This window comes from Dryas octopetala, chromosome 1 (genome assembly GCF_963921425.1).
Source record: "Dryas octopetala chromosome 1, drDryOcto1.1, whole genome shotgun sequence".
In the NCBI taxonomy this organism is placed as follows: domain Eukaryota; kingdom Viridiplantae; phylum Streptophyta; class Magnoliopsida; order Rosales; family Rosaceae; genus Dryas; species Dryas octopetala.
In genome coordinates, this window is record NC_141366.1 from 33,041,561 (window position 1) to 33,053,587 (window position 12,027).

Here is a 12,027-nt window from a genome sequence, read left to right on the forward strand (position 1 = left end):
TGAAGTCATGCATGTGTAAATATAAAATGGTTATCGGTTGCACAAAATAAACTGCAAACCCTCGAAGGAATTGAAGGACTTTTCTAAGTTCACTGTAAGTACCCACAATTATTATTATTATTTTTCATATTTTGGTGGTACTATCCAACAAATTTCATTTTGTAGTTATGTGAGCTTTACATTATTAGTAGGATCTTTAGCTTGGTGTAGGGGATCCAGAAAGGGATGACACTGAGGGGGATCCATAAGGGGATGACACTGAAGGGGATCCAGAGGGGGATGATACTGATGGTGATATATAGCTTGGCCATTTTTGTGTGAGAACTGGCAGGGTGATATATAGCTTGATACAAATTTAGTCTTTTGTACGTAGTGGGTTTAGTTGTGGCATGACCAAGTTTAATAGTTTTAGATGCTTTTAGTTGTAAGAATGTTGAAGGTAGATAGAAAGATTTGTAATTTAGGCTTCAACTGACATATATATGTAATGCAAGTTGCCTTCAGTTCAATTATGTGTTTCCAGATTTTTGAGTAGTCTATTAATTAGTATTGTTCATTTGAGGTTACATGTATTTAGGTGCATATGAGTTTTACTATTATCTAAATTCAAATCCCACAAATACATATTCAAATCCTCTAGAATTTTAATGGTGAATTAAGTATTTTGCAAATCATATGGTTAAGACACCAGATCGGATGAATGGTGACAATGGATTTCAATTATGCAACAAACTGGCCAACCATTACCACAACGGTAGGTTTATACCCACTAATAGTTGGAACTAGTTATACATATGAGCCAATATAAACATGATAGTCCTTCAATCCATGGTCCATGGAAGGACATTGTTTACTAATTAATTGCCAAACTGATTTACCAACTAATCCTTTAATGGTGCATTATGTTAACAACTAACTGCAACAACAGTGGCAGTTTGAAACTGTCAGAAACCTGGACAGTTTGTGTTTGCTACGTACATCCACCCTTCATTTGAAAAGGTTGCTGTTGTTGCCACTTAGCCAGCCCAACCTGAACAACTAACGAGCAAATGAAAGGAATAGTGTGACTAATGTTCAGAGCAACTAGAAATAGTTGCAGAACTACCAATAGATGACAGAAAAAAATAGTGACCATTGCTGGAAAATGGTGTATGAGGAGGGTCCTCCTTGGTTCAATGTTTTGATTGAATCTGATGTACCCTCTTAACTATTATTAATTTAAGTCTTTGCTCTTGAAAAAAAAAAAAATTCATCCAAGAGAGTAGTACTGGAAGTATGCTTTAAAGCTAATATCTTAGGATATATTTAATTGTCATTTATTGATTTATAGTAATTAATCACAATTAAATATATCCTAAGATATTAACTTTAAAGCATACTTCCAGTACTCTCTTGGATGAATTATTTTTTTTCAAGAGCAAAGACATATATTAATTATAGTTAATCAAAACATTCAACCAAGGAGGACCCTCCTCATACACCATTTTCCAGCAATGGTCACTATTTTTTTCTGTCATCTATAACCAATTGAAGATTACAAATTAAGAGAGGGTGTTAGAAGTTAATTTGTAACCTCAGAGCCATAAATTAGTCCAAAGGAATTCCAAATCCTCGGAACATGTTCAAATTTATTTTCTAGACGGCTCCTTCCATAGAATAAATAGATGAGTGTCTGTAGCTTTTAATATTAAGTTTAATAACCTAAAACCTCATCTGTATTATGCAGGAGCTAGCAATAGTTCTGCAGTAGAAGAAAAACATCAGTTTCTTTGTAATCCTCATTCTTGTTCATGAAAGATTGAATCTATCTTGATAACATATGCTGTTATTCTGCCCATCTTTTATCTGTTCCCCCCAAACACATAAGAATTTGATATCTAGCTTAGCCATGAGTTCCGCTTTGGAGGACAGGCCCAAAATTGCCACAGGTTCTAGTTGATGCAACTAGTTTCTAATGAATTCTACCACATACAACAAAAAAAAAAAAAAAACAAACAAAAAAACAAATAAGAATTAATCTCATATGCAATCTGTTTCATAGCAAAAAGTTCATATAATAATCATATATCCAGCAATATCAACCGTTTGGAACATCTCAAATAAAGTCCTTGCAAAACATCTGCAAGAGAACCAATTCTATGTCAGTGTACAGCAACAATAGAAGATAATGAAAATATTGAAAGGTACAAGGAGAGGATGGCATTTCACCAATCGCATTTCCCTTTGTACCTTTAGTATTTATTTACAATCTACTCTACCGTCATTTGGCAATAATGTACAGTCACTTCATACTTGATACAAGCAACAAGGCTGTTCATCAATTTCTTTTTTCTTTTTTCTTTTCTTCTTTTCCTTCCCTCAAAACATTAATTTCTCAGAACTTGCAGGAAGTTCCCAACCTCTGCTTCAAGTTCAAGCACTGTGGGCTGTTGAATACCTCTGGCAAAAGCTTCTCAAAACTGTCCAAGAACAATTCCCATTCATCTTGACTCATGTCTCCAAAAGATATTGCTCCTGTTTCACAATTGAGAGTATGCACTGAGAAACTCACACTCTTCATCAAACCCCGTACTTTGTGACCATCACTAGTACTGCCATCATCACTACCATTACTGCCGCTCAAAGTCTTTTTATCATAATCATTGTAATCATGGTTATTTTCCTCAAATAGTGGAGACAGAAATGCATCGGGTGACCCAGTAATTGATCCTGCAGATGAAAACCTTGACATATTAGGTGGCTTACTTATTCCAGGATGGCTCTGTAAGAGTTGAGGAATATCCAAATTCTCATCGAAACCTTCTTTACTATCATTCTCAAATTGAAATATTTCAAGTTCTCCAATTTTTTCTTTCTTTTCATCATCTGTACTAGGCATGGAAGCCTTAGCCTGTAAACAAAGATTCTCTAATTCACTCAATCTTTCTTCTCCAGCACAGAACTGCCGTGTCATCATTTCGCCTATATCACCAAGACAAAGCCCAGCAACAGTAGCCCGCTTCAAGAAGACAGTGCATAGTACCAGAACACGGATAGCAGCCTCCCGTAAAGAAGGAATCTGAGCTCGTAGAAGCTCTGCATCTTTGTAGGGGTCCAGATTGGATATGTACTCAACTTCAGACTCGGAAAAAGGAACTGAAGCCTGCGGCCAGTGCAGCCATTCAAAATATGGATCATCAAGCCACTCAGGAAGACAAAGACCATGGTCAATAGGCACAAGCTCAGCCACACCAACTGCATAATTGTTCTGCTCGTATTTCTTAATGAGCATATTCCCTGCGTGCCTGTCAAGATTTAGAAGTCTTACATCAAAAATTCCAATACGATGAACTGAAGAAACTGAGAAACCTGAAGCACCTAACTCTCCTGCATCAAAGTCGTGATCCACGAAGCGCTGCAGAGAAGCAATTTTATAGGGTGTAGCTGAAATTGTGGCTGCATTTTTAATGTGGAATGCAACATGAGAAATTTTTACTAAAGCTGTTGGAGGAACACCAGCGAATCCAGCATGGTCAAGGAGAAAAGCTGCCAATTCTCGAAAGCCAGATTCACCAATTCGAACTGAGCGTTTCAAACCAGGTTGGCCCAGCATCCTACCCCCAAAGCCTTTAGGGTTGTTGAAAGCTAAAGGTTCTTCATCTATGGGCTTTGCTACAGCAATAGTGTCACCATTTTGACTACATACGAAGTAGGAACCCCCTAGTCCACTTGACACCGGAAAGAGATCAGCACCAGAAGCCAAAGCTATGGCGACCTCCACTACGAGGGCATGTACCCTAGGTATCCTGCTGCCACCAAAAATCTCAATCCTCGGATTAGTGTCAAACTCTTCCTCCAATGCAGTGGTTCGGGATAGACATGGGGTGGAGAAGCTTTTGTGAAAATTATCACCTCTGAATGCATGTTTTAAGGAGTGGGCAAGTATGCTGTGATCGAGCTGAGTGTAGGATTGTAATCGGCATCGCTGGGATCGGCTGAATGGCTTGAATCCATGATGTTGATCAACTGCTACAGCCATTTTGAAAAATCTCATGCAGGTAAGAATGGAAGCAGTGCATGCCAGGGGACTTTTGCTCAAAAGATCCCCTGAGAATTAGTCTTTCCTGGGAGATTAAGCATCATTTATCTGCATGTTAAACAAAAGCAAACTTAACATCTGTTTCCAAGAATTGCATATAGAATAGCAAAATGCATTAAGAAAAAACTTCGCAAACAAAATATCATTTTGTTAAGACACAAAAAAATAGTTGACATGTCAATTCATACATCAGAATTCTAAAACTTATCTCAGTTTAATTTGCTGATAGTAGGAAACTAGATTTCAGATGTAATATGAAAAAATTCTTAACTGTTGTATTCATCTAAATGCATGTCTGAATTACAAACTCAATTATAAAGCGGTGCTCATATTTCTATCACTAGATGTAAATAAAAAAGGGAAAAAAAAAAAATCAACTATGTAGTAAGGAAAATGAACAAAAATTGAACGCACAAGAATTCTCTTTAAAATAAGATTTCTTTCAGTCATAAAATTATTTTTGCTACCAAAATTGCATACTCGGGCATGTTAATTGTGAACTGTATAAATATTTTAATAATCATTGAACAACCAACGTTGATGACAATTTTCTCCATCTATTTCAGATCATATCTCATTTTCTTCAGAACATCCCCTGTCATGTGGGTCTTTCTAATTAAGAACTAAGAATCGTGCACTGTTCGGAAAAAGAGATGACCTCGGCTAGTGTTGATCGCTGAGCTACTGCCGTTATTTCATATGAAGAACTTCAAAAACTTTTACATGGTGGAGAAATTTCCAACCCTTCTTATGTCAATTTATATGCCAATTGAACTTTACTTGTAGAAACTAAATTCAGCTAATCTAGAAAGGTTAACAGGAAGGCAGGGTTTTCAAAAAGAAATTCACCCACATAGCCTATGATGATATACATGTTATCGATGATAAGACCCTTCATCTTAATTTCTAGAGATTTCACACTGCACATGAGTTGTTTCATGAGCATTAATATAAAACAAAGTTTATGTAAGATATGAAAACACATTAAAATTGGTGAAGGAAATAATAAAATTATCTCACCAAAGAGTGGCATACAGGTGGCAAATATGGTATGCTAGATTCATTCCCCTAATTTGTGAATGGCCAAAGATAGAGCCCAACTTCTCTCCATTTCGGAAGAATCCATCAGAACCTGCATATTATGTAGAATGTAGACCCAGAAATTCAGACTAAGAACAGTACAAAAATTACTCCAGCAACAAAACAAAACAAAACAAGAAAAAGGAATTATAAGCTAGAAATAAAAAACCAACCTATTATTCCCTCGCTCCTCCGCACATAAATCGCCACGATATTCTGAAACATAGAGCAAATGGGCAAAAGATTGTACATTACTGATCAATTATACATACAAGGAAATTAAATTAAAGACGTACATATAAACTTTACACAGAGACACACAGACACACATATATATATACATATATAAGAAAATGAAAAGAAAAATTAAAGAGGTAGAGAGAGAGAGAGACGTACCCTGAACACTGGCAAGGCATTCAGGGAGACGAACAGCAAGGGGAGCGTGAGAGAAAACAGTTTGTTACCCAATTTTGTTTAAACCTGTATATGATCTCCACCCCCACTCTTGATAATAATACTATAACTTTCAACTTTCAACCACCCCAATCCCCAACCTCCTTCGATCCCCTCCCCTTTTTTTTTGTTTTTTTTGTTTTTGGTTTTAGTTTTTCTCGTTTCTTTCCCTCCTCCCTCTGCCTCTCCCTCTCCCTCTCCCTGTGGGTTGGTGGTTTCACATCCCCTCTTTTTTTGGTGCGAATCTTGCGCCAACGTTTTTCTATTTCCGGACATGTTTGATATGTTTGTCATTGTTTGTTTTCACTCATCACTCTTCAGTCTTCACTTTGTGTCTCGGAGAGCAAAGTGAATGTAAAAGTATGGTATTGGATTCAAATTGTTAGGTGACCCGCGCATAAGGCCATCCACATTGTGTAAGCGAGTTTGATAGTGATTTTGAGTGTGAAAGTTACTTGATTCTTATCTAAATAGTGCTGAGGATGAATCTTATCTGAATAGTAGTGGTGAGAACGATTCTAATACATACTGTATCTGTAGTTTGTTATATGTGTTGTATATATAACGGTGCTGAAAGTAATATTGCTGTAAGCCTGTAACAAATTAAATACAATCTAATTTTGATTAAGTGATCATTAATTAATAATTTATAACGTAAAATTAAAGATGGCTCTAGTCTATGGTCAGATGAATGAACTGTCGGGAGCTCGTATGAGAGTTGCTTTAACCGCCCTAACTATGACATAATATTTCCGAGATGTTAATGAACAAGACGTATGAAAATTATATCAATTTCACTATTTTAATAAAATCTTTAATATGAGTTCGACATTTAATATTTATAAAAAACTTTAAGAGTCCGTTAATGAATAGATACTGGCCCTTATTTTCTTAACCAAACCCACCTAATGCCCCCTCCTTCCTTTGCTGCGGGCCAACTATTACAACAGTTGATCGAACAACCCATTTTTTATTTGCGAACATTCATGAAAGATACAACACGCAAATACAGTGCACATGAATCACATTGCCCCTATACACATCATTACATCATCACTGTTTTTTTTATTAAAGCGTACATAGCAAAAGTAAATATATTTTTTATATCTTTTACTATTCATTTAGTTATCATAAGAAGGCCTTCGAAAGAGACATCTTATCACTTTTTTTGTTAGACCTGCCCATAATTCAAAATGTAAATCAATTTTAGAGGTAGATACTCATTTTGCAATGTTAAAAATATCAAACACTTTCAATGTTAAAAATATCAATCAATCCCTTAAAAAAAAAAAAAAAATCATCTCTACAAAAAATGCCAGTTTACTAAAATCGAACAAAACTTTGAAATTAATTTTTAAAAACTTTAAACAAACTTATCCATAGCATGGTACTGTCCAACACAAAAACAATAATTCTTAAATTAAGACCATTTATATTTGTCATACAACAAAAAATAAGGGTAAACTTGAAAATATTGAAATTGAACGTACTGATTAGAAAATTGGAATTGCAAACTGAAACTACAAATTGAAACTGTATCAGGAAACTGAAACTGCATCTGAAAATTGAAACTGCAACAAAATAATAGATTAAATCTCAGTCAATTTAAAAATAAAACAAGCAAAATCATGTACAAAAAATCAAACAAAACACAAAATAAATCTCAAGTCACCAAAAGAACAAAATAAAACAACAAATCAAGTAATCAAAACAATACAAATCATTCATAAATACATGAAACAAAAAAATCAGTAAACAAAAAATTGAAAATGATAAATAATTAATATAAATATAATTGGAAATATATATGTTTTTTAAAATAAAATTATAGATCACTAGTTGATTGATTGGTTTGTCTAAAAGTATAAAGATGTGGAGTACAAATGACATTATGCCAAACTCACTTTTCTTCTATTCGTGCTGGTAGGTGTGCAAGTAGATTGTGGGCGTGAGTGTGTAGGTTATGGCTTATGGGGGTTCATCATGTACTGTGGGGAACCGTGCAGTATGAGAGTACTTGCTTCATGAAGGGTAAAAACATAAATATGCAACTCATAAAATGCCACACATGTCAAGCTAAACACGTTGACATACCTGATTATTAATTTTTCTTACCTTATTATTACATATAATCAATTGGTGCACTAGAGATTAAATGGATGCATGTATAGTAATTATTTCAAAATTTAATATGAAATTCATAAAAACGGTATATTCAATAAGTGCAATAGAAATACATCTAGAACCACATAAAATCAACATAAAATAAACAACCACAACAACAACACCTGAAAACAAAGAAAACGATGATCCATCTTATTTTGTTGTTTGTAACCATTTACAGCATTCGTCAATGGTTTTTATGAGGTAGGGGCCAATCAGGGTGTCCTAGTTCAATGGGCGCCATCAGACCATTTTCTCAATCTTCGATCAGTTTTTCAACTTCATAATCTGAACACGATTGGAAGGGAAGGTAAAGGTCTCTTTTGATGAAGGTGTCTATGACTCTGTCTGCGGGAGCGAGCATGTTGTCGTTTTGAGCATGGCGACCACTAGTGTGACGGGACAAGACCTCGTTGTCCAAACTATAACAAAAGTCACATAGAGTGAATGTTGTTAGGTCATCACACATGCACAAGCTCCAACCTAGTTCGTTGAGTCGTACCTCAAGCAATACTCAAATAGTAGTGCATTTGGGTCAGGGTCACTCTTACACAGCCGTTTGTCTAATTATTGGTTGGAGGGATTAGGGGGCTCTTCGGAGTCGGTTGCTTGGCACTATTTCTTGAGGATGAAGTCATCGGTACGTGACAATGGAAAATGGGTGTGAAGAGCTAGTAATGGATGATTGTTATTTAGAGTGGAAATTGTCTGGGCCCCCCCATTGGATACTATTGGATTTTAGACATATAATTCTCTCTCTTGTTGGGCTCGTCTCTGTTTCAGAGACTTAATGTGACCCACAATCAAGTTCTCTAATAAAAATAACTAGGCCCATATATACATGTGTTATTGTAAACACTTATGTTGAACATAATAGTAGACCGTTGAGGTGACAAAAGTCAAACTACCTTTTACATTTAGGACTCTAGTAGTGGGTTGAGGAGAGATTTCAGCTGAACCACCTTCCTTGATGGTAGGAACATATATTAGTCAGTTGATTTTCCACGTTCATTTCAAAAGGGTCCCTGGTCTAGCTTATATATATGCATGTGTATACTATCAATAAGGCACTCAAGTAAGATATAGGTCAGAAGATCTTTTGAAATAGAGATTAGTTCTTAGGCAAGCAGAGTATTTGGTTGTTATCATCAGGGGACTGTTTTTTCACGACTTGGACAACAATGGCTGGAGGTAAACTCACTTAACTTCCGCTGTGCAATTCATATTGCTTTTATTCCAGTTCTTATATTTGGTATCAGAGCCACCTTCAGTTCATACTGTTTAGTATAAAGTCTTCATCAATGTTTTATTTTCTTGTGATTATATGCCGTAGAGATATTCTTTCTAGAAGCATGTAGTAGATCTCTTATTGTGTAATTGTACTCAATTAATTGAAATATCTATTCTATGTCGATCTCTTGTTGATAAAATCAATTCTAAGTTTATAAGTTATAACAGAAAGAAAGTTTAAATTGGACTTTGAAGGTTTATTGATGTTGTAATAAGGATTGTCGACATTTATCTGAGAATAGCCACATCATCTTGAGATTATATATTTCTGGATTGTTTTGCTTTCTTAGAACATCAATAAATTGCGATTGATTCATTTGAATATGTGCTCTACCCCACAGGGAAGTAATTATTTATGTCTTAACTGGAATTAAATAGTGTGATAGGCATCAAGATAGAAAATTACTAAACCCACAGGCATGAAATTTTTATTTTTGATGCTTATGCTCACTAGTTTTATTAATAAAGTTTATGTAAATTCTATGTCAGAAGTCTCTACCCACAGGAAGGTATGAATTTACATTTGTTCACCAATCAGTAAATCTAAATTTCATAGCAAATAACTTGTATGTTTTCTTTGAATTAATTTGCAATTGTTCATGTTTTTTATTATGCTCATGTACCTATTTTGTGTGGTGACAACTTTTCTGATTGGAAAGAAAATGTTCTTTTAGCTTTGGGATGCATGGACCTTGACTTGGCACTCCGAGAGGAACAACCTCCTTTGCCCACAGATTTAAGTTTGCCAAGTGAGAAGGCTCTGTATGAGAAGAGGGAGCGATCTAATCACTTGACTTTGAATCTCATCAAGTCTCATATCAGCAAGAGCATTAGGGGTTTAATTCCAGAGTGCAATATGGTGACAGATTTCATGAAGGAAATTGAAGACCAATTTTTGAAATCTAACAAGGCACTTTCTAGCACCTTGATGCAGAAACTTTCAGGCATGAAGCATGACAATTCCAAAAGTGTGCGTGAGCACATCATGGAGGTGAGAGACATTACTGCTCAACTAAAGTCTTTAGAGATAGACATCTCAGAGTCATTCTTGGTCAATTTCATTCTCAATTCTCTTCCAACTGAATATGGGGCATTCAAAGTGTCATATAATACACATAAGGAAAAATGATCAACTAATGAACTTTTGATCCATGGTGTTCAGGAAGAAGAGACATTGAAACATGAGAAACTAGAGACTGCTCATCTAGTGACTGATGTGAAAGGAAAATCCAAGAAAGGCAATGGTATCTCCTAAGCGAGGAAGGAAAGCAGAGTGTCAATGAAGAAACCTTTTGATAAGCACACTTGTTTTTTCTGTAAGAAAAAGGGACACATGAAGAAGGATTGCCTCAAGTATAAGAAATGGCTCGAGAAAAAGGGTAATCTATTTTCTCTTGTGTGTTATGAATCTCATTTTGTTGATGTTCCTAATAATACATGGTGGATTGATTCTGGTGTTACAATTCATATTTCCAATATCATGCAGGGATTTCTAAGCCTAAGGAAACCGAAGGGAAATTAACAAAGCATCTATTCCGGAAACCGGATGTGTTCAAGTGTGGAGGGCGTTGGGACCTTTAGAATAATTTTGCAATCTGGTTTCTGTTTAGATTTGGAAAACACCTTTTATATTCTTTCATTTTCTAGAAATTTAGTTTCTATTTTGAAATTAGCACCTTTGGGGTTTTAAGTTTGTATTTGAGGATTCAGTTTTCAATTTAATAAAGAATGGTATTTCTATTGGAAATGGTTTTCTAATTGATGGTTTGTATAAGTTTAATTTAGATCCTACTTTTGAATGCAATCTTTGAACCAACATGCTTGATGATATTGGTACTAAACGTATTATTATTGATGACCATTCCTCTAAACTTTGGCATAGGAGATTGAGACATATCTCCATAGAGAGAATTAAGAGATTGATAAATAATGGAATATTATCATCTCTTGACTTCAAGGGTTTTGGTACTTGCCTGGATTGCATTAAAGGCAAGCAAACCAACAAATCTACCACAAAAGGTGCCAAAAGGAGTTCTCAATTACTTGAGATCATACACACAGATATATGTGGTCCGTTTTCCACTCCTTGTCTAAATGGTCAGAGATATTTTATCTCATTCATTGATGATTAGTTAATATTTATGTATCTTTATCTTCTTTAATTATGATAAGGCAGAGGCACTAGATGCTTTCAAAACAAATAAAGCTGAAGTAGAGAAACAAAAAGAAAGAAAAATAAAATGTGTAAGGTCAAACAGAGGTGACAAATATTATGGTAGATACACAGAAAAGGGACAAATGCCTGGTCCATTTGCTCAATTCCTTGAAAAGGAAGGCATTGTTGGACAATATACAATGCTTGGCACACCTCAACAAAACGGTGTATTTGAAAGAAGGAATCGAACACTTATGGATATGGCAAGAAGCATGATGAGAAATTCTAATCTTCCCTTATTTTTGTGGAGTGAAGCCTTAAAAACTGCTGTATATGTTTTAAATAGAGTTCCATCTAAAGTCGTTTCCAAAACACCTTTCGAAATTTGGAACAGATGGAAACCAAGTTTAAGACATTTGCATATATGGGGCTGTCCTGTTGAGGTGAGGGTTTATAATCCACAATTAAAGAAATTGGACCCAAGGACAGTGAATGGATTTTTTATAGGCTACCCTCCCAATTCTAAGGGATACAGATTTTACTGTCCTTCTCACACACCAAGAATTGTTGAAGCAAGAAATGCTAAATTTCTTGAGGACCTAGAGCTGAGTGGGAGTGGATTTCCTCGTAATGTAGAATTTGAGAAAACAAATGAACCCATTGGGTCTTCCTCAAAAGAAGATGAATTGGTTATTTTTCAAGAAAATCTATTAATGGATATTACTGAAGAACAACCGATTCAAGAGGGACCACCTCATATGGAACAAGTTCATGAAGAACCTATTACCCAAAATTTACAACGTAAATG

The 12,027-nt window shown here is 35.3% G+C and overlaps 1 protein-coding gene and 1 pseudogene across 4 annotated transcripts; one reads left to right on the forward strand and one right to left on the reverse strand.

The window, feature by feature from the left end:
- Positions 1-2,009: 2,009 nt before the first annotated feature.
- LOC147299914 (phosphatidylinositol 4-kinase gamma 8-like) lies at positions 2,010-5,693 on the reverse strand. Of its 3 annotated transcripts, none has more exons than XR_015119876.1 (5): positions 5,555-5,693; positions 5,332-5,374; positions 5,099-5,210; positions 2,293-4,126; positions 2,010-2,119 (listed from the first exon to the last, which is right to left on the reverse strand). XR_015119876.1 is itself a non-coding variant. In XM_086229131.1 (4 exons), exon 4 carries the CDS (start codon positions 4,031-4,033, stop codon positions 2,375-2,377), a length of 1,659 nt encoding a protein of 552 aa, XP_086085257.1. In that variant the 5' UTR covers positions 4,034-4,126; positions 5,099-5,210; positions 5,332-5,374; positions 5,555-5,693; the 3' UTR covers positions 2,078-2,374. The 3 variants fall into 3 exon arrangements, 1 of the variants encoding a protein (XP_086085257.1); XR_015119875.1 differs by having other exon boundaries at positions 2,072-2,119; positions 2,259-4,126; XM_086229131.1 differs by having other exon boundaries at positions 2,078-4,126.
- A 3,957-nt stretch (positions 5,694-9,650) lies between these two features.
- LOC147299915 (uncharacterized) lies at positions 9,651-10,784 on the forward strand (annotated as a pseudogene). The gene is made up of 2 exons (XR_015120456.1): positions 9,651-10,443; positions 10,551-10,784. The product of XR_015120456.1 is annotated as an uncharacterized LOC147299915 (transcript).
- The last annotated feature ends 1,243 nt before the right edge of the window (positions 10,785-12,027 follow it).

What these genes read in the sequence shown, in the direction of transcription:
- LOC147299914 (XM_086229131.1), bottom strand. Translation starts at nt 4,033, where the DNA reads ATGAGATTTTTCAAAATGGCTGTAGCAGTTGATCAACATCATGGATTC.